At 36.6% G+C, this 25104-nt stretch overlaps 4 protein-coding genes and 1 pseudogene across 4 annotated transcripts; all 5 read left to right on the top strand.

The window, feature by feature from the left end:
- Nucleotides 1-341: 341 nt before the first annotated feature.
- hsc70 (heat shock cognate 70) lies at nucleotides 342-8950 on the top strand. Its single transcript, XM_051129180.1, has 9 exons — nucleotides 342-580; nucleotides 2943-3152; nucleotides 3385-3590; nucleotides 4540-4692; nucleotides 5574-6129; nucleotides 6218-6420; nucleotides 7355-7553; nucleotides 7638-7870; nucleotides 8307-8950. The coding sequence occupies exons 2-9, from the start codon at nucleotides 2948-2950 to the stop codon at nucleotides 8493-8495; spliced, it is 1944 nt and encodes a 647-aa protein (XP_050985137.1). The 5' UTR covers nucleotides 342-580; nucleotides 2943-2947; the 3' UTR covers nucleotides 8496-8950.
- A 138-nt stretch (nucleotides 8951-9088) lies between these two features.
- On the top strand, nucleotides 9089-11245 carry si:dkey-238d18.3 (chymotrypsin-like protease CTRL-1). Its single transcript, XM_051129182.1, has 7 exons — nucleotides 9089-9416; nucleotides 9500-9636; nucleotides 9758-9837; nucleotides 9928-10009; nucleotides 10206-10389; nucleotides 10514-10644; nucleotides 10805-11245. Exons 1-7 carry the CDS (start codon nucleotides 9371-9373, stop codon nucleotides 10964-10966), a joined length of 822 nt encoding a protein of 273 aa, XP_050985139.1. The 5' UTR covers nucleotides 9089-9370; the 3' UTR covers nucleotides 10967-11245.
- An 828-nt stretch (nucleotides 11246-12073) lies between these two features.
- LOC127176739 (chymotrypsin-like protease CTRL-1) lies at nucleotides 12074-16277 on the top strand. The gene is made up of 7 exons (XM_051128510.1): nucleotides 12074-12176; nucleotides 12300-12403; nucleotides 12547-12626; nucleotides 12723-12804; nucleotides 15108-15288; nucleotides 15381-15511; nucleotides 16067-16277. Exons 1-7 carry the CDS (start codon nucleotides 12131-12133, stop codon nucleotides 16226-16228), a joined length of 786 nt encoding a protein of 261 aa, XP_050984467.1. The 5' UTR covers nucleotides 12074-12130; the 3' UTR covers nucleotides 16229-16277.
- A 731-nt stretch (nucleotides 16278-17008) lies between these two features.
- On the top strand, nucleotides 17009-20834 carry LOC127176942 (C3a anaphylatoxin chemotactic receptor-like; annotated as a pseudogene).
- Nucleotides 20835-21243: 409 nt separating this feature from the next.
- LOC127176941 (C3a anaphylatoxin chemotactic receptor-like) lies at nucleotides 21244-23105 on the top strand. Its single transcript, XM_051128790.1, has 2 exons — nucleotides 21244-21247; nucleotides 22069-23105. Exons 1-2 carry the CDS (start codon nucleotides 21244-21246, stop codon nucleotides 23103-23105), a joined length of 1041 nt encoding a protein of 346 aa, XP_050984747.1.
- Nucleotides 23106-25104: the final 1999 nt, after the last annotated feature.

Below are 25104 nucleotides of genomic sequence, written 5' to 3'. Positions count from 1 at the left end.
TTACCTATGAAATATCCCTGAAGAAAAAATGTCTTATTCATAAGTCTTTCAGTGCTTACCACTGTCTGGTGACCTTATCTCGTGAGAGCATGTGTTTATCTAGCATGCTACAGCACCACTGGGCATTTTAAGGCAAAAAGCACCACAAAAAGTTCTCGAAATACTTAAAACTGTAAAAGAAGGTGAGGACACTCCACTTATTGACTGTGTCATACTTAATATAGACGTGAATGAAAACAAGTGTCTTGTGTTACACTGCCCTGCTGTTAGCAGTTGGTTGTTACCTCACTGTGCCTGCTCTGAATGGCAGACGTTAGCTGGCGAGGCTGGAGCACATGAGATCTGCAGCCTGGAACTTTCTCTGCGCTGTGAGGTCAGGTGACTTCATGCTGGAATCTCTCTGGCCGCCGTGGCTATATACACACAGGAGTCCAGGGCTTCTGCCTCTGAGTCCGGCAGTGCAAAAGTGCAAAAGGCACCAGGACGAACTCTAGCAGGACTTTGGCCGAGGACAGACCCCGTGCTGAGGGAAAGGACACACGTAACACTCCATTACATCTCAAGTAACTTTTGCAGAAAGGTAAATGTTTTCTTTGAAGCTTGATTGCAATCAGCCTGCTTTGGTGTTCTGTTTTGTCTGCTTCTGTCTACTTTAGATTTATTTCTTTTTTTCATTTGCTCCGATGTGCAAACTATTAAAATGAAGAGAATTTGTGTGTTCTGGACCAAATCCCACAATAAACTTCCAATATGATAAGTGAGGCTCCAGCTGGAATTCCAAGTAGAAAAACAGTTTATTTTAATGAGTTCAGTTTATTCTTAGAAACTCATCCAAATAGACAAGGGAGACATCCAAAATGTTCTAGGGTAGCACCAGGAATCATTTGAAAATCTCTGTGCTAGAAGAAAAAACACATTTATGCATGGAGGACACAGTTTAAAGTTTGGACACACCTACTTGTTCTTTATTAATGCACTTTTCCTATATATATATACATTCTGAGTACTACAGACTAATTCTGGTCCCTCAAATCTCCAAACATGCAGACACAGCAAATCATGTGGATCCTGTAGGCCACATGACCCATTCAGCACTAGATTCTTTGTCTCTTAACTTCCCCAATGTGCTCTTGTCTACATGCTTTTCTGTAAAAAACAACCTGCTTCTTTGTCAGGCTTGTTTTTTTCTCCTCTGAGGCTTTTCCTAAAATCCTTAACTTGATTTGCTCTGCAAAGGAATGTTACCTTCTGTTCCCCTTCTATACTGACCTGTTTGGTTTTGCATTTTACAATGTTTGATAAAAAGATAAATAAGACAATGTTCTATTTTTATAATGAATTAGAAAATCTAATTATTAAGTAAAGCAGTGTGCAATGACACAGAGCTTCACAGTTGCTGTTACACACAGCCATGGCATGCAGCCAAGCAGGCAGTCTAGTGCTTTCTAAAGCAGCTGACAGCATGATGGCATGACTGCAGAACAAATGTGGATGTATCTGGAAACGTGCCACATTCAGTCTACTACACCTATTTTATTTAGAGACTAACCAGTTTGTTTGTTTTTTGTTTTTACTGATACCCTAGTGATTTTATTTATTTATTTATTTATTTATTTATTCAGGATAAATATGCATTTTTTTATTATTATTTAACAAAATAAAATCATTAAATTAAATTTTTTTTTTTTTTTTTTTAAATCATAGAATCTAATTATTGTTGTTACTTCATTAATGCAATGTACTGAGATAATTTACTGAGGTGTTTTTTTTTCACACTTTTACTTTTAACCTGGGGTAACTGTTCCACTTGTAATTTAAAAGCGGGGTTAGCACCACTTTAACCCCCTAGCTAAAAAAAATGCGCTGCAACAGTATCAAAGTAGACATGGTTTACTGACCGCGCGTTGTATAAACAGTCGTTTTAGTGTTTGGGGGGAAATATGTCAATTGGTGATAGAAAACACGCAAACTGAAATGAAGAAGAGATTGTTTTACTCTTACCTTTATAGCCCAATGAGTTCATTGATTCAGGAAACACTTGACAGTAGTACGGTCGGCAATAGGAGGAAGGGAAAAGAGCTGTTAGGTAAACAGGTCACAGTACAGTGTCAAATGTACAGTGTGAAATGTCAAATTATGAATACACAAGAGATTAACTGTTAAATTATGAGCAGTGTGAAATTTAAAACAACCTTAAATTTAAAACAACTTTTACTATAGTAAAAGTGTACTAACCATGTTTTTAGCATATTGATAACCACAGTTTTACTATCAATAGAATGGTTAAACTATAGTTAGTGTAGCAAAACATGGTTAATTTGTGGTTAACAGTTTTATGCTTTTACGTGATAAAACCATGGTTAATTTTTATAAGGGAAGATAACCTAAGATTCCTTTAAAGGGTTTAGTAGCTCTTTTCTTGCTTGAGAATGAATGTTTTGTAAAAAGTTGCGTAATTTTCCTGCTGAAAAAAAAAAAAAAAAACGCTAACATCAGCATAAACTGGTTGGCTGGTTTTGGCTGGTCAAGTTGGTTTTAGTTGGTTTTTCCAGCTAGTCTCCGAAACTGACCAGCTAAGGAAGTGGCCAAAACCCCTCTAAAACTGCTGACCAGCTAAGACCAAGCTGAATGACCAGCTTAGGCTGGTTTTAGCTGTGTTTTTTTTTTTTTTTTTCCTCAGCAGGGTTATGCAAACAATGCATTGAATAAGATAAAATACCATTGAATGTAGTCGTGTAATGCCATTGTTGGATGCTGTTTCTTTGCAGACTTAATACTGTAGGACTGTTTATAAAAAAGAAAACATGCACACATTAAAGGTGTGATTTGTAAGCTCACTTATACAAGAAAGTAAACATTCTTTCTGTATCATTCTTAATAAAAGAGCTAAAAATACTTTATTCTGATACTTAACTAAAATCCACATTGGTCATCTGGTCCAGGCAAGATGTCAAAAGGTCCAGCGGTGGGTATTGATTTGGGCACCACCTACTCCTGCGTGGGAATCTTCCAGCATGGAAAGGTGGAGATCATCGCCAATGACCAAGGGAACAGAACAACCCCCAGCTATGTCGCTTTCACAGACACCGAAAGACTGATTGGAGATGCAGCCAAGAACCAAGTAGCCATGAACCCCAATAACACAGTGTTTGGTAAGGCAGCTCATAGCTTACAAGAACATGATGCATTTTAGTTGAGAAAGAGATTGACACTTGCTTATGCTACTGTTCTCCATTAGATGGCAGTGCAAGTAATATAATTATAAAACTAAAAGTGAAGACATACTGTACACACTGTAAAGTCTTTGTTAGCAGCAAGTTTTTAAAGCAGTGTTCCTGTTTTGTTGCCATTTTGTCTTTTGCATCCATCTTACTGGTTTAACAGATGCCAAGCGCCTGATTGGTAGACGCTTTGATGACCCTGTGGTTCAGTCTGACATGAAGCACTGGCCATTTAAGGTAATCAATGATGGCAGTAAGCCCAAGGTGGAAGTGGAGTACAAAGGAGAGATAAAGACCTTCTACCCTGAAGAGGTGTCCTCTATGGTCCTTACTAAGATGAAGGAGATCTCTGAGGCTTACCTGGGCAAGGTGAATGAAACTATGCAAAAGCACTGTAAATTAGCACTTTTACATTTTCAGGCCCATTTGTTTCTTATATAATATGCATTCGAGCATACAGGAAATAGATGCCCAAGCTAAAGAGAGCATATCTTCCTTGAGATCACATCGTTATTAAAGTTGTGAGAAAATGTGTGATGAGTGAGTTGAGAATGAATGATTTGTGACCTCTGGCTGTGAGGATGTGATAGAAATTCTGAAAATGCAGAAAAATATTGTGTAATTCTGTTGATTAAGTAACGTCCTTTGTTTCGAAACAATATATATGTTTTAGATGGCCGTATTTGTTTGTACTACAACATTTGAAGCAGCCCCTTGAAAAATGCTAAGTGAGGAGAGTTGTGCATAATTTATAACGGATATAAAGCTGTTATCACGTACTGTAGTAACGCATGCCAAAACCAAAACAGAGAAACAGTCATAGTGTGGTGAACACTAACATTTGTCAGCAGCACAAGTTCAAAGTTCTGCAAACATAGCTTCAAACATTTTATCTTTTTAGTGACGTTTGCACAAGTTCGTGGTTGGGGAAAAAAATCACCACAGATTAATATCTGATTCTGCAGCACACGTTCCATGTTCAAAAATCTCCAATACAGTACAAGTTTGTTTTGTGCATGTTATGAGCTGAATTAAACCTCCACGTTGATGAGATGATAACACTGGTTACAGGAAGTAGGCCTATGATTGCAATCGTTAGTGTCAGCAAGATTTTTTTTTTTTTTAAATGTGTTGCATCCAAACTTGCATCTTTTACAAGAAATGTTACTAAAAGCATCCACTGATTCTTCATTAGCAAAATTATTTTTGAACACAGAACAGTAATGCAAAAACGTCTTCATTATTAATCACAAAAAATCACTTTATACATGCTAAACACAATCATGCTAATGAGGATTTAATCTTCTTGTTATTTCAGGCAGTTTCAAATGCAGTCGTTACAGTCCCTGCTTACTTTAATGACTCTCAGCGTCAAGCCACCAAGGATGCTGGAACCATTGCTGGCCTTAACGTCCTCCGCATTATCAACGAGCCGACAGCAGCTGCCATTGCATATGGATTGGACAAAAAGGTAAAGAGATACCCTGAACATGCTTAAAGGGTTAGTTCACCCTAAAATGAAAATTAGCCCATGATTTACTCACCATCAAAGCATCCTTGGTGACTTTCTTCTTTTAGACGAATCCATTCAGAGTTCTATAAAAAAATATCCTGGCTTTTCAATGCTTTAAAATAACAGTGGGGTGGGTGTTTTTCTTTAACAGTCCAAAAGAAGTCTAATAAAGTGCATCCATCCATAATAAAAAGTGCCTCACACAGCTCCAGGGGGTGAAAAAGGCCTCCTGTACTGAATCGATATGTCCTATGTCTTCCGGCAGGAACGGCTTTTGTGTATGACAGTTAGCACAAGCTAGAGAAAACAGTTTATAATGTTTTAAATATGGATATTTTTCTTACAAAAATGCATTGATTCACTACAGGAGCTTTTTATTCACCCCCGGAGCCATTTGAGACACTATTTATTATGGATGGATGTGCTTTATTGGACTTCTTTTTGACTGTTGAACAAAAACACCCTCCCACTGCTATTATAAAGCATGGAAGGCAGGACATTTTTTTTAAAGATCTATTTTTGGCATTTTTTTGCCTTTATTGTGATAGGACAGATTAGGAAAGGTCCTCGAGTCGGGATTCGAACACAGGACAGCCACACTATATGTCGTGCGCTGCCCACAAGGCTATTGGCGCCGACAAGCCAGGACATTTGTAATATAACTCTGTATTTGGCGGAAATAAGAAAGTCATACACACCTACAATGCCTTGAGAGTGAGTAAATCATGGGATAATTTTAATTTTTTGGTGAACTAACACTTTAACTGGCTTGTAATGATATTTGGAAATCCAGCACAGTAAGGTTTGAAGAGTTGCCTTATGATCACAATTCACTACAGGTTGGTGGTGAGCGCAATGTCCTCATCTTTGATTTGGGTGGTGGCACCTTTGATGTGTCCATTTTGACAATTGAGGACGGCATTTTTGAAGTCAAGTCCACTGCCGGTGACACCCATCTGGGTGGTGAAGACTTCGACAACAGAATGGTCAACCACTTCATTGCAGAGTTCAAGCGCAAGTTCAAGAAAGACATCACTGGCAATAAACGTGCAGTCCGTCGTCTGCGGACAGCATGTGAGCGTGCCAAGCGCACGCTTTCCTCCAGTACGCAGGCTAGCATTGAGATCGACTCTCTGTATGAAGGTGCCGACTTCTACACTTCCATCACCAGAGCACGTTTTGAGGAGCTCAATGCTGACCTTTTCCGTGGTACACTGGAGCCGGTGGAAAAGGCTCTGCGGGATGCCAAGATGGACAAGGCGCAGATCCATGACATTGTGCTGGTTGGTGGCTCCACTCGCATTCCCAAGATCCAAAAGCTTCTTCAGGACTTCTTTAATGGCAGGGATCTTAACAAAAGCATCAACCCTGATGAAGCAGTAGCTTATGGAGCAGGTGAGAGGTTGCATTTCTAATGCTCTCTAGATGGATTAGTAATTACTTCTGCTTTATGACATACTAATCTTTCCTCAAATTTCACCAGCTGTCCAGGCAGCCATCTTGGCAGGTGATAAATCGGAGAATGTCCAAGACCTTTTGCTGCTGGATGTCACTCCTCTCTCTCTGGGCATTGAGACAGCTGGTGGTGTCATGACTGTGTTAATTAAGAGGAACACCACCATTCCCACCAAGCAAACCCAGACTTTCACCACCTACTCGGACAATCAGCCCGGTGTACTGATCCAGGTAAATGAAATTTGTTGTTGTAGGCCCATACTTTCTTGGTCTTCTTCCCCTGCTTAAAGGCCAATCTTAGACCAGCATGAATTTCCATTTCCAAGCTGGTTTGATGGTGGACTAGCTGGTGGACCATCATAATCTTATTGTTCACCAGCAAAATATAATAGTGAATGAATTAAACTGATTGACCAAGGGAGGCTTGTTGAAGGTTTTGTAAGGAAAGCTTATTAAGCCTGGTAGGGGCACCAACAAACAAGCATCCTAAACACAACATATGCTGGTGACCAGCATTGAGTATTTAGGAAAGTCATATAAATGACTGAGATTCTGACATCAATTCATCCAGAATTCATTGAGGCATACGCAGATAACTAGAGACTTTTTTAAAGGATTTGTTCACTTTGAGAGTAAGAAATTCCTGGTAATTTACTCACCAATATGTCATCCAAGATGTTCATGTCTTTCTTTCTCCAAGAGAATAGAAATTAAGGTGTTTGAGAACAAAAAGAAAAAAAACATTCCAAATTTTTCTCAATATAGTGGACTTTAGTGGGGACCAACGGCTTGAAGGTCCAAATTGCAATTTCAGTGCAGCTTCAAAGGGATCTACACGATCCCAGCTGAGGAATAAGGGTCTTATCTAGCAAAACGATCGGTCATTCAGATCAGTAACAGAATTGGTGCAGAGCATTTGTGGTTAAAAAATATATAAATTTAATTATTTTATTAGAAAATGACCAATCGTTTTGCTAGATAAGACCAAATATTCTTTAGTTGCCCTTTGAAGCTGCATTGAAACTGCTATTTGGACCTTCAACACGCTGGTCCCCGTTGAAGTCCACTATATGGCGAAAAATCCTGGAATGCTTTCCTCAAAAACCTTCATTTCTTTTTTACTGAAAAAACAATCCTTTAATGATCCCATTTTTATTATCTTTAGGTATACGAGGGGGAGAGAGCCATGACAAAGGACAACAACCTTCTAGGCAAATTTGAGTTGATTGGCATTCCTCCCGCTCCTCGTGGTGTGCCACAAATTGAAGTTACCTTTGACATTGACGCCAATGGCATTCTCAATGTGTCCGCAGTGGACAAAAGCACTGGCAAAGAGAACAAGATCACTATCACCAATGACAAAGGTAAAATAACTTGCCCTGACCTTGAGCTTGACTGATTTTCGAGTTTTTTGTCACGACAAGTCTCTCGCTAATCTTTTCTTTCAGGTCGTTTGAGCAAAGAAGACATTGAACGTATGGTACAGGAAGCTGACCAATACCGAGCAGAAGATGAAGCCCAGAGGGAGAAGGTCACTGCCAAGAACTCTTTGGAGTCCCTGGCCTTTAACATGAAGAGCACTGTGGAGGATGACAAGCTGAAGGACAAGATCAGTGCAGAGGACAAAAAAACTATAATTGACAAATGCAATGAGGTCATAGCCTGGTTGGACAGGAACCAGGTAGGTAACAACCGAAAAACTGAATAACTTGCATGCCAATTTACAGGTTACACTTGTTTATGGAATTAAGGCTTTGCCTTTCAGTTATGATTATGTCATTGAAGGAACTTTATTCGATATCCTTACCTTAAAGAACAAACCAGTTTATGTAACCCACCCAGAGTGTTTTACCCAATAACAATGAGGTAATTTAACCAGTGTTTTCCAACCCTGTTCCTGGAGGCACGCTATCAGTACACAGTTGGCATCTGACGCATCTATTTCTGGTCTTGGAGTAACTACTAATGAGTTGAATCAGATGTGTTTAATTAAGAAAAGTTCAGAAATATGTACTGGTAATGTGCCTCCAGGAAAAGGATTGGAAAACACTGTATTGAGCAATGAGCCACGTCACAGAACAAAGAGCATCTTTTAAATCACTTATGTCTTGACACAGACCGCAGAAAAGGAAGAGTACGAGCACCAACAGAAGGAGCTGGAAAAAGTGTGTAATCCCATCATCACCAAGCTCTATCAGGGCGCTGGTGGAATGCCGGGTGGAATGCCGGGTGGAATGCCTGGGGGATTTCCTGGAGGGGCAGGAAATACTTCCTCTTCTGGTCCTACCATTGAGGAAGTGGACTAAACTTGACTCCAGAACATCTGGGTTCACACATAGACAAAAACCAACGCAAAATTTGATTCACGTCAACTGCTGCATCTCAAACAGGCTTCTTATCAACTCACATTGGTCAGATGTGCCAGATGAGACCAACTTATAGCTTGTGACCAAAGCAATATGGCACTTACGAAATTACATTTGCATATTAACTTATCGTAACAGCATGTTTCCAAATCTGTAATTCTGTCAGTAAGCTGTTATTTAATGGTTACAAGGTTAGTCACACTATAATCACAACAAAATACCAAGCTGAGGTGAGGCCATGTAACTTGTTTAGTTAGCTGTTCATTATTCATCATTATTCCACAGGGAGGACTTTTTACACCTCTGCTTTACAATTCATTCATTAAGTTTCCTGTATGACACAATTAAAAATAAAGCATATGACACAATTAAAATAAAGCATATCATTTCCTTAATATCATGTCTCTTGTTTTCTCATGTCTCATCACATGCTAGAAAGAATGTAAAGGTCTGTTTAAAGTTTTAAAAAAGAAAATTCAGAAAGGCATGCTTTGTATGAAACACTGTCATTTCTGCATTTGAATGCATTCCTGGAGAAAGAAATGTAATTAGAAACAGAGTTTGTTTTCAGAAAGGTACATGATATCCCTTTTGTTTTTGTTTGGCTGACTCACCTATTACAGTCAGGCACGTGAAGAAAAGAATAATTACTTTTGTTGTTTTCCTTATATGACAAATACAAACATTCCTAAGCTCCTCCTAACTGCATGGAACACCTGTATGAATTGCAAAATTCAACAGATGCTAGAGAGCATATAAAGCAGGAGAGAGTTCTATTGAAGACAACAGCAACACATTAGGTGGTTGTATGCAACATGATCTGGATCATTAGCTTCTTGGCTTTGGTGGCTTCCACTCTAGGTGAGTTTTTATGGGTTTTTATGAGGATTATATATATGTTATGGATGTATAAGTTATTGTCATAATTTTCTCTCTGATAATAGGATGCGGGGTGCGTCAATTTCAGCCGGCAGGTAATTTTGCCAAAAGATCTATAAGGGAGAATGTAGTTGGGGGAATTCCTGCAAGTATTATTCATGGAAATGAGGCACTCTCTTGGCCCTGGCAGGTCTCTATCCAGGTATTGTTGACAAAATCTTTATTTATACTAGTGGATTCATTTCTCAGAATATCCTAATGGTGGTGGGCCTCATTCTCTGAATATAATGATGAACTCATTAAATTCTTTATATTTGATCCAGACATCCAGAGGTCAGCAATTTTGTGGTGGTACACTGATCAGCAACAACTGGGTCCTAACTGCTGCCCACTGTTTAGTACAGTAAGAACACCTATTTATCTATCTATCTATCTATCTATCTATGTATTCAGGTATTTTGACACATACTTTTCCCTGCCGCTGTCTTTCTAGGCCTGGATATCACTATGTTGTTCTTGGACAAAATGACCTTGCCTCTAATGATGAATTTGTTCAAGTCAAAAAAGTTGCAAAGGTATCATCTTTAATGTGATTATTACAATGTGCATTTAAAACAGAGATTTTAATTTTTAAATTAAAGGCTGCATTAATGCTTCCTATTTTTGTAGAAATTCTTTGAGGTTAAAAGTATAAATGTCTTTACTGTCACTTCTGGTCAGTTTAATGCGTATTTGCTAAAAACTGTATTAATTTCTAACCTACACTTTCAGGTCATCACCCATCCTGACTTCAACAAACCGGTTGATTTCAACAATGATATTGCACTACTGAAATTGTCCAGTCCAGTAAAGATGACAGCCTATGTCTCTCCTATATGTCTGCCTAGCTCCTTCACCAGCATCCGCCCTGGGACTCTTTGTGTCATCACTGGCTGGGGCGAAACAGAAAATGAAGGTAAGTCCATTTTTATCACTTTCCATTTCAGTGGTATAACTCTGGGATTTACTAGATGAACAGTAGTTGGTCCTTGCTCAACCATTCAGACGCTTATTGTCATACATTATTCTTTTGCTTTTAGCGAATCCTCGATTCCTGCATGAGGCCACTGTGCCGATAGTGAGTCAGGCTCAGTGTAAGCAGATTTGGGGTAGGACCTTGATCACAGATGCCATGATCTGTGCTGGAGCCTCTGGGGCCTCGTCTTGTCAGGTATAAAGACAGATGCATGAACATACATTACACACAAGCTTTTAATAAAAAAAAAAAAAATCAAACTAAATGAATTAAAACATGTGAAATATCAGCTCACAGACCATGTAAAAGGGCCAAAACTCACAATGTTAATCACTGATTTCTGTGTCGACTGCAGGGTGATTCTGGTGGTCCTCTGATGTGTGAGAGTTCAGGTGTTTGGTACCAAGTTGGCATAGTTTCTTGGGGCCACAAATCCTGCAGCATTGACCGTCCAGTCTCCTACACCCGTGTCTCTTACTTTCGAAAATGGATCACTGAAACCATTAGATTCAACTAAAGTACCAGCTAGAGTCTCATACCTCAGTTTTGGTTCTTCTTTGTCTGAATATTTATTAATTAGTCTAGTGATTAAACTGTGTTTTAATTATCACTGTTACGCTACTGTTTTGAATACTGGAAATACCTCATGACATAATGTCATTAGATTTATTAAAAGCACTTTATAACTTATCAATGCATCTCTATTCATTGTAATTAACTATTGTTTATGCTAAACTTATGTATGGATATGTACTTATGGCTCAGTGAATATCAAATAAAGCTTTTTGGGTCTTGATATGCCTTGACAGTTTGTGACACACGCACAAGCACACTAATTTGGGTTTAATGAAAGTGGCATCTAAACAAAAGGTGCTGACCAAAATTATATAGTGCATTAAATGAAGTTCTCAAATCCAGTTAAACTATAAGAGCTTGCTTGTTAAGTCATGTCTGTTTCTGCACTTCAGTACATAGCCAAGGTTTTTTTAAAAGCTTTTCGTTACATGTTTGAACAGATTGCGAAAAGACATAATACACTTGTTTGTCAGTGTTGTCCTTGTAAAGCAGGATCATGGTTCTAAAACAAAACCTGTGCAGACTATGAGCATTCCCAGGGTGTCAGCATTAACATGAGTAACACTATGTAACCTATAGGCATTTTCCTAGAATCCACAGGGTTAAACATCTTTTCATCTTTTCATCTTTATTAAAAAAAAAAAAAAAAGTCTATTATAAATATAAGAATGGAGAAATGGTCTTTTAAGATAATTATTATTATATTTATATTATTATTATTATTATTATTATTATTGCATTTTCTTTCTTGTATCATCTGCTAGAAAGATTGTATGGGGTCGACAAGAACTTCAGGTTATATATTTACAGGTGAAAAAAATGTCTCAATGCTACACTTGAATGCACTAAGAAAAAAATGTTTCAACAAAGGTGGGAAGCTGACCTTTTTTCTCAGTTGATTCATTTGTTCTTGTCAATATTTCAACATACTTTTTGTCACATGACTATACTGAGCAAGATATGAATGTTCCTGAGCTCTGAGATCCTACCAGCTGCATGGAAGCACCTTGATGAATTCCCAGTTTTATCAGATCCTGAGGAGAATATAAAGCATGGGAGAAACCCAATGGGAACAACAGCAGAATTTTAAGTGCTTGTCTTCACCATGCTCTGGATCATCAGCTGTTTTGCTTTTGTGGTCTCCACTCTAGGTGAGTTTTTGCAGTTTGCAAAGTGTCGACCACAAGATAAGTACTCTAAAACCAATTATTTATAACTGTACTAACTAATAAACTAATTGCATGTTGCAACTAATTGTATTTTTCTAACCAAAGGCTGTGGCGTGCCTTCCATCAAGCCAGTAATTAGTGGCTACGGCAAAATTGTTAATGGAGAGAATGCAGTGTCTGGTTCCTGGCCTTGGCAGGTCTCTCTCCAGGTAATTGTTACTAGGTTTAATTAAGGTATTTATAGGTCCTATTTGAGATGCATGGTAAATTTAATATTACCAATGATGTTTATTTTACCCAAAGTTATATTTAATTATATAATATAATTTACATTTGTGAATTTATGAACCAGCAATCCAATGGCTTTCATTTCTGCGGAGGATCCCTGATCAGCCAGTACTGGGTGGTCACTGCTGCCCACTGCCGTGTTCAGTAAGAACTAATCAGTTTTACGTCATAAACATACCCTGCCTGATTCTTTTCCATGCTTCTGTTTACAACTTCTCCTGTTTTTTCTTCATACCTTAGGGCTGGATATCACTACGTTATTCTTGGAGAGCATGACCGCAGCTCCAGCGCTGAGTCTGTTCAAGTCATGAGAATCGCCAAGGTATCAGCTTTCAATGGGTCTTTTTTGATTATTTTGTACTGTTCTTTGAGGTCTACTTATAATGTTATCAGGATTTTTACAACAAAAAACATAATAGGCTTTTTTCTGTCCTGTTTTGACCGTGTTTGAATAGGTTTGGCAGATTGTAGACTTGAAAGTAAATGTCGACTGCTATGATTGGCTAATAGTTGTGTATGTTTGACAGCCTACATCTTTCATAAACAGACACTGTTGTAATTTAGGTCAAAAACGCATACTCAGTACATCACAGACAAAGCAATAATGATCACACTATAAAAACAGTTACTCACACTTGTGTGTTGCGACATTACTGTCGGATCCAATATAGTCGGCACAGCATCGTCTTTTAGTTTCAGTCTTTCTGAAAATCCCGCGTCAAATTGTGCCTTGTTTGTAAATGAATCTGCTGTAAAATTAAGTGAACAAAGGACTAAGTATGTTAGACTAACAAGAAAGCTTTGAGTTCTGAAAAGGAGGTTTTTATAGTGCAGTGATCTCTTATATGTCAAAAGATCAAGGAATTTTTGATTACTGAGTTCATGACCTCTTTAATGACATCAGCCCAGCATCCCTTTACTTTGAGTCACTGTTTGCTGATAATATTGCTGTGGTTTATGATATCTTTAGCATTACCTCAGGAGCCACAGGGTTTAGTCATCCTGCCACAGTTAAAAATGCTTGCTAATCAGAACACAGAATGGGATCTTAAAACTACTTGCGTCAAACTGGCTCCTTTAGCCATTGCGTCTTACTCTTTTTTTTTTCAACTTATAATACCATACGATTTTTTTTGTTTCTCTATTAATATTAATGTTGCGAGTAACTGAGAGATATCACTGAAGTCTCTATGAAAAAAAAAAAAAAGAGATTTCTTAGTTTTTAGTCAAGAAATTTTCAATTCAAAGAACTGCACTACTAAAAAGTTTACAGCCAGTAAGATGGGTTTTTTTTTAAGAAATTAATATTTTAATTCAGCAATTAATTAAAAGTGACAGTAATGATATTTATAATGTTACAAAATATTTTTTCAAGTAAATTCTATTCTTTTGAATGTTTATCACAGAATAGATGTATCACAAAAATATTAATCAGCACAGATATTTTCAAATAAGAAAAAATGTTTCTTGAGCAGCAAGTTAGCATATAAGAATGATTTCTGAAAGATCATGTGAGAGGAAATTCAGATTTGTCATCATATTAATAAATTAAAATATTTTAATGTATTTTTTATATATTGTAATAGATTTTAAAATATACATTACCAGTCAAAAGTTTTTGAACAGTTACATTTTTGATGTTTTTTAAAGAAGTCTCTTCTGCTCACTAAGCCTGCATTTATTTGATCCAAAGTACAGCAAAAACATAAAAATTCTGAAATATTTTTACTATTTAAAATAATTGTTTTCTATTTGAATATATTTTAAAATGTAATTTATTCCTGTGATCAAAGCTAAATTTCCGGCATCATTACTCCAGTCTTTAGTGTCACATAATCTTGCAGAAATCATTCTAATATGCAGATTTGCTGCTCAAACATTATTATTATTATTATTATAAAATTATTATTATTATTATTATCAATATTTAAAACAGTTTAATACATTTTGTCAGGATTATTTGATGAATAGAAAGGTCCAATTTTATATTTAGATTCACAAAATGTATAATTTATAATTAATACTTTCATTTAACAAGGATGCTTTAATTGATCAAAAGTGATGATAAAAACATTTATGTTACAAAAGATTTCTATTTCAGATAAATGCTGTTCTTCTGAACTTTCTATTTTTCAAAGAGTTTTCAACATAATAATGATAATAAATTAATAATAATATATGTTTTCAGAATATTAGAATGATTTTTGAAGGATCATGTAACTGGAGTAATGATGCTGAAAACTGCTATAAAATCACAGGAATAAAATACATTTTAAAATGTATTCGAACAGAAAATAGCTATTTTAAATAGTAAACATATTTAAAATTTTTACTGTTTTTGCTGTACTTTGAATCAAATAAATGCAGGCTTGGTAGGCAGAAGAGACTTACTTAAAAACATTAAAAATCTTACTGCTTGGTACTACTTTTGCTTATTGTATTTCAATAGAACATAATTATTTTAAACTGGAATAATATTTCACAATAGTACTGATTTTAACAGCTTGTCTATCTTTCCTCACAACCTTCAAATATAATATTTAATCATCAATTTGACTAAACAATGCGTGACATTTATTGTATGAGACATCTCATACGTTAGGCTTTTTTTTCCTCCTGCTGTAGGCCATCACCCATCCTTACTACAACAGTAATACCTTCAACAATGACATCACCCTGCTGAAGCTGTCTTCTCCAGCCCAGCTGACGTCCCGTGTCTCTCCCGTGTGTCTGGCTGCCTCCACGGCCAGCATTCCCTCTGGCACTATTTGCGTCACCACTGGATGGGGCAAAACTGGAACTACCTGTAAATATATCACTATCATCGCTCCAAACATTCAAATGACTTCTAAAATTACGAAGTGGCTTGATTTTCTTCCAATTGCTTTGTTTATACAGCAACACCTCGTTTCCTGCAGCAGACCGCGCTGCCCCTTATGACTCCCGCTCAGTGCATGCAATACTGGGGCCAGGGCAGAATCACAGACGCCATGATCTGTGCTGGAGCCTCCGGCGTCTCCTCTTGCCAGGTACAGTATATGCAGACAGATGCCTAAATGTTTTTATGCATATATACAGTAGGGATGTAACGATACCGAACCGTCATGGTATGGGCATCTTGGTTCGGTGCATGACGAATGCAGGCAGTTCACCCTCAATCCAGAAGGGGGCGCCCGCAGTAATGCAACTCTGTTTGATAACCGCCGGCAGAAGAACAGCGATCAGTTTTTTTCCCCTTATTTATGAGTTAACTAAATTAAATATATTTCAAGTATTTATTTATTGTATGTATGTAGGCCTACTGCAGATATTATAGCCTATATATGACAATAATTTGATATAATATTTTGTATTTTCACATGCAGGTGGAAAAAATTGTACTACTGTCTGTTTAAAATAAATGAAAAGAAACCTAGCATAGTAGATTTGTTTTTTGTTTTTTTTCTGTTGTATCAAAATCGTATCGAACCGTGACCCTCGAACCAAGGTACGTACCGAACCGTGACATCTGTGTACCGTTACACCCCTAGTATACCAGTGCTTTAGTTCTGATATGTCTGTATGGGTTTGTATGTCAACTACAGGGTGATTCTGGTGGTCCTTTGGTGTGTGAGAGCTCAGGTGTTTGGTATCAAGTGGGCATTGTGTCCTGGGGCACATCCGACTGCAATGTTCGCACCCCAGCCGTCTACGCACGTGTCTCTTACCTCCGTCAATGGATTGACCAGACTGTCGCCTATAACTAGAGGTCCAACTCGCTGAACATAAGGCCAATAAAAATCTTCTAAAAAATCACATTCTAAAGTTGATGCCTAATGATTCAAGCAATTAAATTAAAACATTTTAATGGCTAGTGTCAAAAAATGTGTTTTGATAGTAACATGTATGGTGACAGGTGAAGACCAAAAGAACCATGACCAAAACAAAATGTGTTTGTTATTAACAGACAACAATTTCAGGGTAATAAACAACTAAAACTGGCATTGATTAAATGACAGAAAATGCATGCGACTGATAACAATATAAATTACACTTCAAAAGTTTAGGGTCGGTAAGGTTTTAATGTTTTCAGAAGATCTCTTATGCTTATCAAGGCTGAATTTATTTAAACAAAAACAGCGAAAACGGCTATATATATATATATATATATATATATATATATATATATATATATATAAATTAAAATATAATTTATTCCTGTGATGCAAAGCTGAATTTTCAGCATCATTCCTCCAGTCTTTGGTGTCACATAATACTTCAGAAATCATTCTAATATACTGATTTGCTGCTCAGTGCAGTTGTGCAGCTTACTATTTTTGTAGATTTAAATCATTGCCATAATTATGGTTCCAGTCCTGTTTGTCCAAAAGTGATTATCACAAGTAGTTTTTACACTTTAGGAGTCTCTGTCTGCCAATTTCATCACACTGAAAAAAGGAACAGACCTATATTTAAGTTGTTTTTCTCTAAATAGCTTCCCTTCTGATGAAGCTATTGCATTCAGTTCAGATACAGGAAGATGTGTCATGCCAGGTTTGATGTTTGCCATGGCTACAGAAAGCACTACAGAGACATTTGGGTCAGCGGTAAATTCCAGAAGATCTGGCAGAGGTGAGGTGCTGTCGGGCGGATTCATGACGAAAACGTCAAAGCAAATTTTAAAATATACGTTATCTTTATTAACAAAGTGCATATTTGGAAATAAACAAGTATACATTTTTGCCTGAAAATATCTTTTAAATAACTACTTTCCATGACACAAAAACAGTAATATTTATAAAATGGCACTGCTATCTGCTATGACACTCGCCGTAGGAAGTACCGCAAGTGGAGTGATATGATTACAAACTGTGAAACGGCTATTCATGCAGTTATTTAACCACAATATCCCCACAAAGTGGCAACATTTTTATATGTGACCCTGGACCACAAAACCAGTCCTAAGTCGCTGGGGTATATTTGTAGCAATACCCAAAAATACAATGTATGGGTCAAAATTAATGATTTTTCTTTTATGCCAAAAATCATTAGGATATTAAGTAAAGATCATGTTCCATGAAGATATTTTGTAAAATTCCTACTGTAAATATATCAAAACGTAATTTTTGATTAGTAATATGCATTGTTAAGTTGTCATTCGGACAACTTTAAAGGTGATTTTCTCAGTATTTTGATTTTTTTGCACCCTCCGATTTCAGATTTTCAAATAGTTGTATCTCTGCTAAATATTGTCCTGTTAAACCATACATCAATGGACAGCTTATTTATTCAGCTTTCAGATTATTTATAAATCTCAATTTTGAAAAATTGACACTTATGGCTGGTTTTGTGTCCAGGGTCACATATATGTAAGTAGAAGAGATCTTGTTATTTGACCAAGTTGTTGTGAGGATTGACAATACAAACCAAGTTACTGAAAATGGGTCAGAGGAGAATGGCTTGTTTGAGCTGATAGAATATATATGTGTATATATATATATATATATATATATATACACCCAGAAAAATACCCAGTCTATTTATGCAGTTACTGAACCACAACATCCGCAAAACACCCATTGGTTTTTTATACAAGTAGAGAAGACACTGTTACTAGCTCTTGATTTTTTGACCAAGTTGGTGTGAGGATTGACAATACAAACCAAGATACAGAAAATGGGTAAGAGTCTCATCTGTGCAATATTCCTATATTACTTAATATGGTTGTTTATCATTGTTGTTGTTGATATTATTATTAATATTGCAAAAGAAATTACTGGTGTAGACATAATCAAAAACCTTTTTGTTTGTAACCTTATAGTTTACAATTTTGGCAAGTGAATTAAAAATCATATAAATGGTTATGGTAAAATAAATAAATAAATAAATAACCATGAATTATGCATGTAAATGGTAGCTGTGGGGGAATGGATGCTTCAGGGTAATAAGTTTTTTAATAAAAAAAAAAAAAAAACAATGCAGTGTACGAGATTTCTCGGTAATAGTGATTCAGACAGCTTAGATCTGTGTTGTAAACCATGTACCTAATTAGGAAACACTATTACAATTGTATGATTGAGAAACCTGAGGGAAATGCAGCTGTAATCAGAATTCTTTGAAAAAACTTGAGCAAGAGCTGGCAAAGTTAGCTTTCAAGGATGTCTATTTTTTATTTATTTTCCGTAACTTATTTATGTAAACAGTTCAGGTTGGGGATCTTTTGTGAATTTAAACATTTTATGATTCTGAATATATGGTCACATAACAGGCTTCTCTTTATTTAAATTTCATATACATTATTCTCTCTCTCTCTCTCTCTCTATCTCTCTCTCTCCCTCCCTCTCTTTGAAATAGCCTACTCTATTCAGTTTCAAAATAACAGTTAAGCTCCAAAGAGGTTGAAAATCACCAGAAGTTGGCTAAATATGACTCACTTGCTATATTGCTAGTGGATTTTATTTGGCTTCATTGAATTCCATTCAATTTGTGTATTTATCTGAGCAGAACAGTTCCTATGAAATTGCATTTACTTACCTCGTTCTGATGTTCTGAATCCAGATAATTCTAAATGTAGGAGTGAGAACCCATAAAAATAATTTGCATGTCTCTCTCACGCATGCACATTTTGCTTGCCTGAGAGCATGTTTAGAAAGAAAGAGGCTATTTACAGTAAGTGAAAACAGCATATTTTCTTTGCAATGGATGCTATTTACACTAAGTGCAAATAGCTATAGATTCTATTTACACATGTTAAAATTGCAGGATTTTCTGCTATTTATACTACTTATTGCAAATAGTTGCAATTATTTGCACCTCAGTATTGTAGTACCTTATAAAATAGTATGCAATCATTGTAAATTATAATTTTAATTAAAATTATTAAATGTATGCCACCTTATTGGGACAATAAAGCCTTTCCAAAACCTACTGTAACCATACCCGATACTTTATTTTCAACTTTTTGATTATTTCCTTCATTTTTATTGGAAATAAATGTTTTCAGATGTCATATGAGGTGTGAAAAGCGAGAAAAAAAAAGTTCGGCAAAAGGCGGATTTGAAGTGGGGTCGATCACATCAAAAATTTAGAAATTAGAATTTGTAAATAGCCTCTGCCAGCAAGGTGAGCTATTTGCACTTAGTGTAAATAGACACTCTGTAAAGGGCACATTATGTAGAATTTTTTTTTTCTTAAATTTAGAATGAATCCTAGTGCAGATGCATTATACACATCGTCCTTTCACATATCTTTTTCAATGCAAAAATGATGGTGCAGCATGTCTAATAGAGAAAATATGTTGCATGTCAAATGTGCCACAGAATGTTTAATTTGCATGTTGTTTTGCTCCAGAACCAATTCTCACCACACCATTGTTTTTTCCTTTTTTGGGTATAGTGTGCACCAGTTTGGAAAAAGATAATCTGACTAGTGTTGCTGTGACACAGGCGAACGAGGGCTTTTCAAGCATCCAGATCTTCACCATATGCATTTACATCACCATCTTTATCGTGGGCTTTATTGGAAATGGGCTCGTAATCTTTGTAACCGGCTACAAAATGAAGACGACAGTCAACTCCATTTGGTTTCTCAATTTGGCGATTGCAGACTTCTTTTTCTCCTTTGCTCCAGTCATACGCATTTTCTTGATCTTTGGCAAGCCGCTAGGCTATGTTTTGTCCAAGCTTCTGTCTTTTATGACAGAGCTAAATATGTTTGCTAGCATTTTTTTTATAACTGTTATCAGTCTGGACAGATGCCTGTGCACATGGATGGTTGTGTGGGCACAGAATAAACGAACTTTAGTCAAAGCTAGGATCATTTGCATGATCGTGTGGATTTTATCCATTGGCTGTAGCGTTCCATTTGTCATCAGTTTCTGCACCAAGTATCTAGACTTACAGTCTCTGTTCACATACAGGTTTATGGTTGGCTTCCTCATCCCCTTCCTGATCATTGCATCTTCATATATAGCTATAGGAGTACAAGTCAAACGTATCACAAGGGTGAAGCATCTCAGGTCCTTACCGTCTTATTGTATCTGTGGTTGTGGCTTTTTTCATATGCTGGTTCCCTTACCATATTCACAAATTGTGTTTTGTTTCATTAAATGCAGTGGAGAATAAGCAGAATGTCAATGTTCGTGAAGTAATATCTAAAACAACACCTTTTGTGGTTTGCCTGGCTTTTCTAAACAGCTGTCTGAACCCCGTTCTCTATATGTTCATGTGCGATGAGTTTAAGAAGAAGCTTAAAAAGTCTCTGCTGCTGGTGCTGGAAACAGCTTTTGCAGAAGAACATCTGGACTTTCTGGATCACAAAGATGACAAAAGACCCCAATGCTACTGTGACCAGCTGCAAATACAAGAAAACTAATAATTAATACAATCAATCTCTAAGTAGTTAAAGTAGCTTCTTGTCTTACAATTGTCAATATCAGTGTGACAAATGTACAGGGTACAGCCTGGCCCAAAAATAAATCTGTGTACTAGTTTCTGACTGGATGTCCTGTGTCATAGGGTAGTGTCTTTCGATAATCTGTCATCTGCTAGGAAACACACTTTCTTCTGCATTCATGATTCATTGGTTGAATTTTCCAGAAATAGAGCTTAAAATTGCACATAGTCAATACAAATAGATTTCTTTAGAAGCTCTTTACACTCCATCCCACCATCACTTTTTAATAAGTAATGGAAAATGTATCATCAGTTGTTCACTGTCAAGTGAAAAGAGAACATGCAAAGAGGTTTTACAGGGTTAAACACAGACTGAATACATGCAGAAAATGGGTAAGAGTATCATGTGTGTATTTTATGTATAATTAGTGCTAGCTGAAAGAATATTATTATTATTTTATCATTATCTGTAACTGGGTAACTGGGTGAAAATGCCAAGTTCAGAAAGATGTCAGAAATTATTTTTCATATAAAGCTGTGTCCTAACTGCAGACAATGTACCTATGGTTGTTTTACAGTATTTTTTTAATATATATATATTTTTTGTTTTATGAAAGTTGCATTTATTTGTTTTTATTTGTGCAATTTATTTTTTATTTTTATGTATGTGTATTAAATTAGTTTATGCTATTTTGTGTCTCAGAGCCAAACCTTTCACTTCAAAATATAAAAATCCATCATAATTAAATGGCTTAAAACTTATTTTCCAAACTACGATTATTTGCACAAAGTGAAATCTTCATTAAAAAAAAAAAAAAAAAAATATACATATACATATAAATATATATATATATGTGTGTGTGTGTGTGTGTGTGTGTGTATAAACAAGTGTAAATGTAAATAAAAACAGTGTAGGCAAATATAACTTATGAACAGAATTTAGATTTTAATAAATGTCATCAATCAATTTTTCTAATGCAATTAGAAAGTCTAAAAATTTCATGTAAATGTATGTCCTTGCAATATTTTTTTAAATTTCAGAAATGTTTAAAATGCCTTTTCCATCATACAAAACTACTAAAATTTGAACTTTGATTAAAATGCTAAGTTACAGATAAAAATGACAGAATTCTTCTTTGTTTAAAAAAGGAATGTAGCATAAAAATATTCCGATTCCAGAGACCAACACTCATTTTTGTCTTGTTTTTGTTTAGCAGGCACTATTTTTGGACCTCAAAATGTAACCACTACAGACAATTCTACTGTGGAGACTGAGGTCTTTTCAGGCATTCGCATCTTCAAAATATGCATTTACTTTGCCATCCCAGTCGTAGGTCTCATCGGAAACGGGCTCGTCATATTTGTGACTGGCTACAAAATGAAGACGACAGTCAACTCCATTTGGTTCCTCAACTTGGCGATTGCAGACTTCATCATCTCCTTAACTCTCATCATAACCATCATTTTAGCCTTATGCAAGATGGCTTGGCACTTTGGTGACTTCAAGTGCAAGTTTCTCCAATTCATGATTTACTTAAACATGTTTGCCAGCATTTTTCTGCTGACGACTATCAGTTTGGACCGGTGCCTTTGCACATGGATGGTCGTGTGGACTCGGAATAATCGAACCCTGTTTAAAGCCAGAATCATCTGCAAGATTGTGTGGATTTTATCCATCGGCTGCAGCATCCCCGCTGTCCTCAATCACACAACAACACAGCTTAAAGGAATCTGTAACTATCCAACTTCTATACAATCTTTGAAGTCTTTGGTCACATATAGGTTCATAGTGGGCTTCCTCATCCCCTTCCTGATTATTGCTTTTTCATATATAGCTATTGCAGTGCAAATCAAACGCCTAAAAGAGGGGAAGCAGCTCAGGTCGTACCGGGTCATTATAGCTGTGGTCCTAGCCTTTTTCATATGCTGGCTTCCTTATCACATCCACGAGTTTTATGACATAAGTGCAGAGGTGAATCAGTGGAGTGAGTCTGCTAAAGAGGTTTTATTGAACACAGACGCTGTAGTAGTATGCCTGACTTTTTTAAACAGCAGTTTGAACCCCATTCTCTATGTGTTCATGAGTGATGAGTACAAGAAGAAGCTTAAACAGTCTCTGCTGCTGGTGCTGGAGACGGCTTTCGTTGAGGATCATCTGGACTTAAAAGTCCCAAAGCAAACAAAGGACATCACTATCTCTATGCGTGGCAACTGCCAAGATGACATTTACAACTCTGCTTTTATGACTTAAATGAGATTCAACAGAGTAAAAAGCCATGAACTGCATTATACAAGTGAAAATGTTTAATCATTTTGGGGAAATAAACTCTGCCTAAAGCTATTTTAATGCAACATCTCACTTCATATATTTACTGGCATTAAAAAAAAAAAAAAAAGTATAAAATACTTTTTTCTCGTATGCAAACCACATAAAAATGTGTCCTTTTACACTAAAACAAAACAAAACAAAAAAACATTAAAATTTCACAATTCACTTTGCAAAGAAATATGAAGTCACACCTCAAATTATTATTTATTTTTTAAGTAGAAAGACTGAAAGAGTATTCAAGTCATCTTTGTTTATTCCTAGAGGTACCTGGAATCCTCCTGCTGCAATCATTCTTTTTAACTGTTAAAAAAGTGCAAAACTTGAGTATTTATAACTAAGAGGAAACTAGAAAAGGCTGACATTACTCATTTTGTTCTAGTTGACTGTGAAGTGGTTCTATTTCGTAAGAATTCAAAACTGAGTCAGTACCCTGATAGCACATGTACATCTCAGAGACGTCTATTTGATGTCTGTATTTACATCTGCAAGCCATATTTTTTAGAGTTTGCAATATGTTTATAGGACATTTCCTATCAGATGTCAAATAGACGTCTATTAGATGTCTTCAAGAGGTTTATGATTTAGAATGTATGTAAAACTTACATTGTACAGATGTTTCTTAACAACAACTTAAGGCTTGAATACAGTACATGATTTTTTGAATCTTAACAGATTTTAAACGCTAGGCATCATACATTTACCGACTTTGTAAACAGTCACAAAGAAAAAACTGGCCATTGTACACTAACAACTATAGATCAAACACTACCAGACTTCTGCTGCATTCGATTTGTCATCAAAGGTAGGAAATTCAGAGCTCCATGTCAGGTTTTTCAAATGGATTGCTCACGCAAGTTGGAGTTTCTTCACTGTATCAGGGTCTGAATGAAAAATATGCATTTGTCCGTAGGGACATTAAAGCAGCAATAGCGGCACAGACAACCACAGATGATCAGATTCTACAACTGATTACAACTGTGTAATCAGTTGTAGAATCTGATCATCTGTGGTTGTCTGTTAGTGAGGAAACTGAAAGGCAAAAATGAATAGGTCACATATACAAACCCAGAGTCACACTTGCAAGTGTCACACAGCAGGATGATGTGTATGGGCAATATGCTCCCCCAAGTCACGCAGATGTGAATGCCAATCGTGATGCCATTCATGAACTTTCTGCACAATCCCAGATCGACATCCTCTTCCCAGGATTCAAGATCTGTTAGACAGCATACGGGGAAATTCATAGTTTCCATTCTGGATCAGGGCAGCGCATACCACCAAAGATTTGTGAGGATTCTCAACATATCACTGCCTTCAACACTCCATGGGAATTATACAAGTTGGTGCATATTCCCTTTGGATTAACGAATGCCCCAGCTGCATTTCAGCGATGTATGGAAGGAGTGTTGGAGGGTATCCGAGATGAATGCTGTACTCCCTACTCAGATTATGTGCTTTGTTACTCAAAGTCCTTCAGCGATCACATTGATCATCTCTCCGAAAAGTGTTTCAGAAAATGAGGGAGCATGGAATTAAACTCTGTCCAAAAAAAATGTGAGCTGTTTAAGAGACAAGTACGATACATTGGCCGTTTGGTGTCAGGAGAGGGAGTTTACATTGACCCAGCAGACTTGGAAGCTGTCAGGGCCTTGAAAAACAAAGAACCCCGCACAGTCTGAGAGCTGCGGGCGCTGCTTGGGTTTCTAAGCTATTACAGGTCCTATATCCAAGATTTTTCCAGACTGGCCAAGCCACTCTTTGAGCTTCTCCAAAGGCCTCCTGGGACAAGTGAAGATACACAAAATCCTCAGGTTCTCAATTGTCCAGGTGCATTAAGTTCAAAAGAAAGAGGACAACGTAACTCCAGAACCCCAGTCGTTTGGACTGCAGAACATCAGAGTGTTGTTTCCAAATTTGTAGA

The sequence above is a fragment of the Labeo rohita genome, chromosome 15 (genome assembly GCF_022985175.1).
Source record: "Labeo rohita strain BAU-BD-2019 chromosome 15, IGBB_LRoh.1.0, whole genome shotgun sequence".
NCBI classification, from domain to species: Eukaryota; Metazoa; Chordata; class Actinopteri; order Cypriniformes; family Cyprinidae; genus Labeo; species Labeo rohita.
This window is presented reverse-complemented; position numbering and strand designations above follow the sequence as displayed.

What these genes read in the sequence shown, in the direction of transcription:
- hsc70 (XM_051129180.1), top strand. Translation starts at nt 2,948, where the DNA reads ATGTCAAAAGGTCCAGCGGTGGGTATTGATTTGGGCACCACCTACTCC. An exon ending in CTGAGGCTTACCTGGGCAAG is followed by an intron (nt 3,591 to 4,539) that starts GTGAATGAAACT and finishes TTGTTATTTCAG; the next exon opens with GCAGTTTCAAATGCAGTCGT. An exon ending in AGCAGTAGCTTATGGAGCAG is followed by an intron (nt 6,130 to 6,217) that starts GTGAGAGGTTGC and finishes AAATTTCACCAG; the next exon opens with CTGTCCAGGCAGCCATCTTG.
- si:dkey-238d18.3 (XM_051129182.1), top strand. Translation starts at nt 9,371, where the DNA reads ATGATCTGGATCATTAGCTTCTTGGCTTTGGTGGCTTCCACTCTAG. An exon ending in CCTGGCAGGTCTCTATCCAG is followed by an intron (nt 9,637 to 9,757) that starts GTATTGTTGACA and finishes TATTTGATCCAG; the next exon opens with ACATCCAGAGGTCAGCAATT. An exon ending in GGGCGAAACAGAAAATGAAG is followed by an intron (nt 10,390 to 10,513) that starts GTAAGTCCATTT and finishes TTTTGCTTTTAG; the next exon opens with CGAATCCTCGATTCCTGCAT.
- LOC127176739 (XM_051128510.1), top strand. Translation starts at nt 12,131, where the DNA reads ATGCTCTGGATCATCAGCTGTTTTGCTTTTGTGGTCTCCACTCTAG. An exon ending in TTTTGTGGTCTCCACTCTAG is followed by an intron (nt 12,177 to 12,299) that starts GTGAGTTTTTGC and finishes TTCTAACCAAAG; the next exon opens with GCTGTGGCGTGCCTTCCATC. An exon ending in CCGGCGTCTCCTCTTGCCAG is followed by an intron (nt 15,512 to 16,066) that starts GTACAGTATATG and finishes TGTCAACTACAG; the next exon opens with GGTGATTCTGGTGGTCCTTT.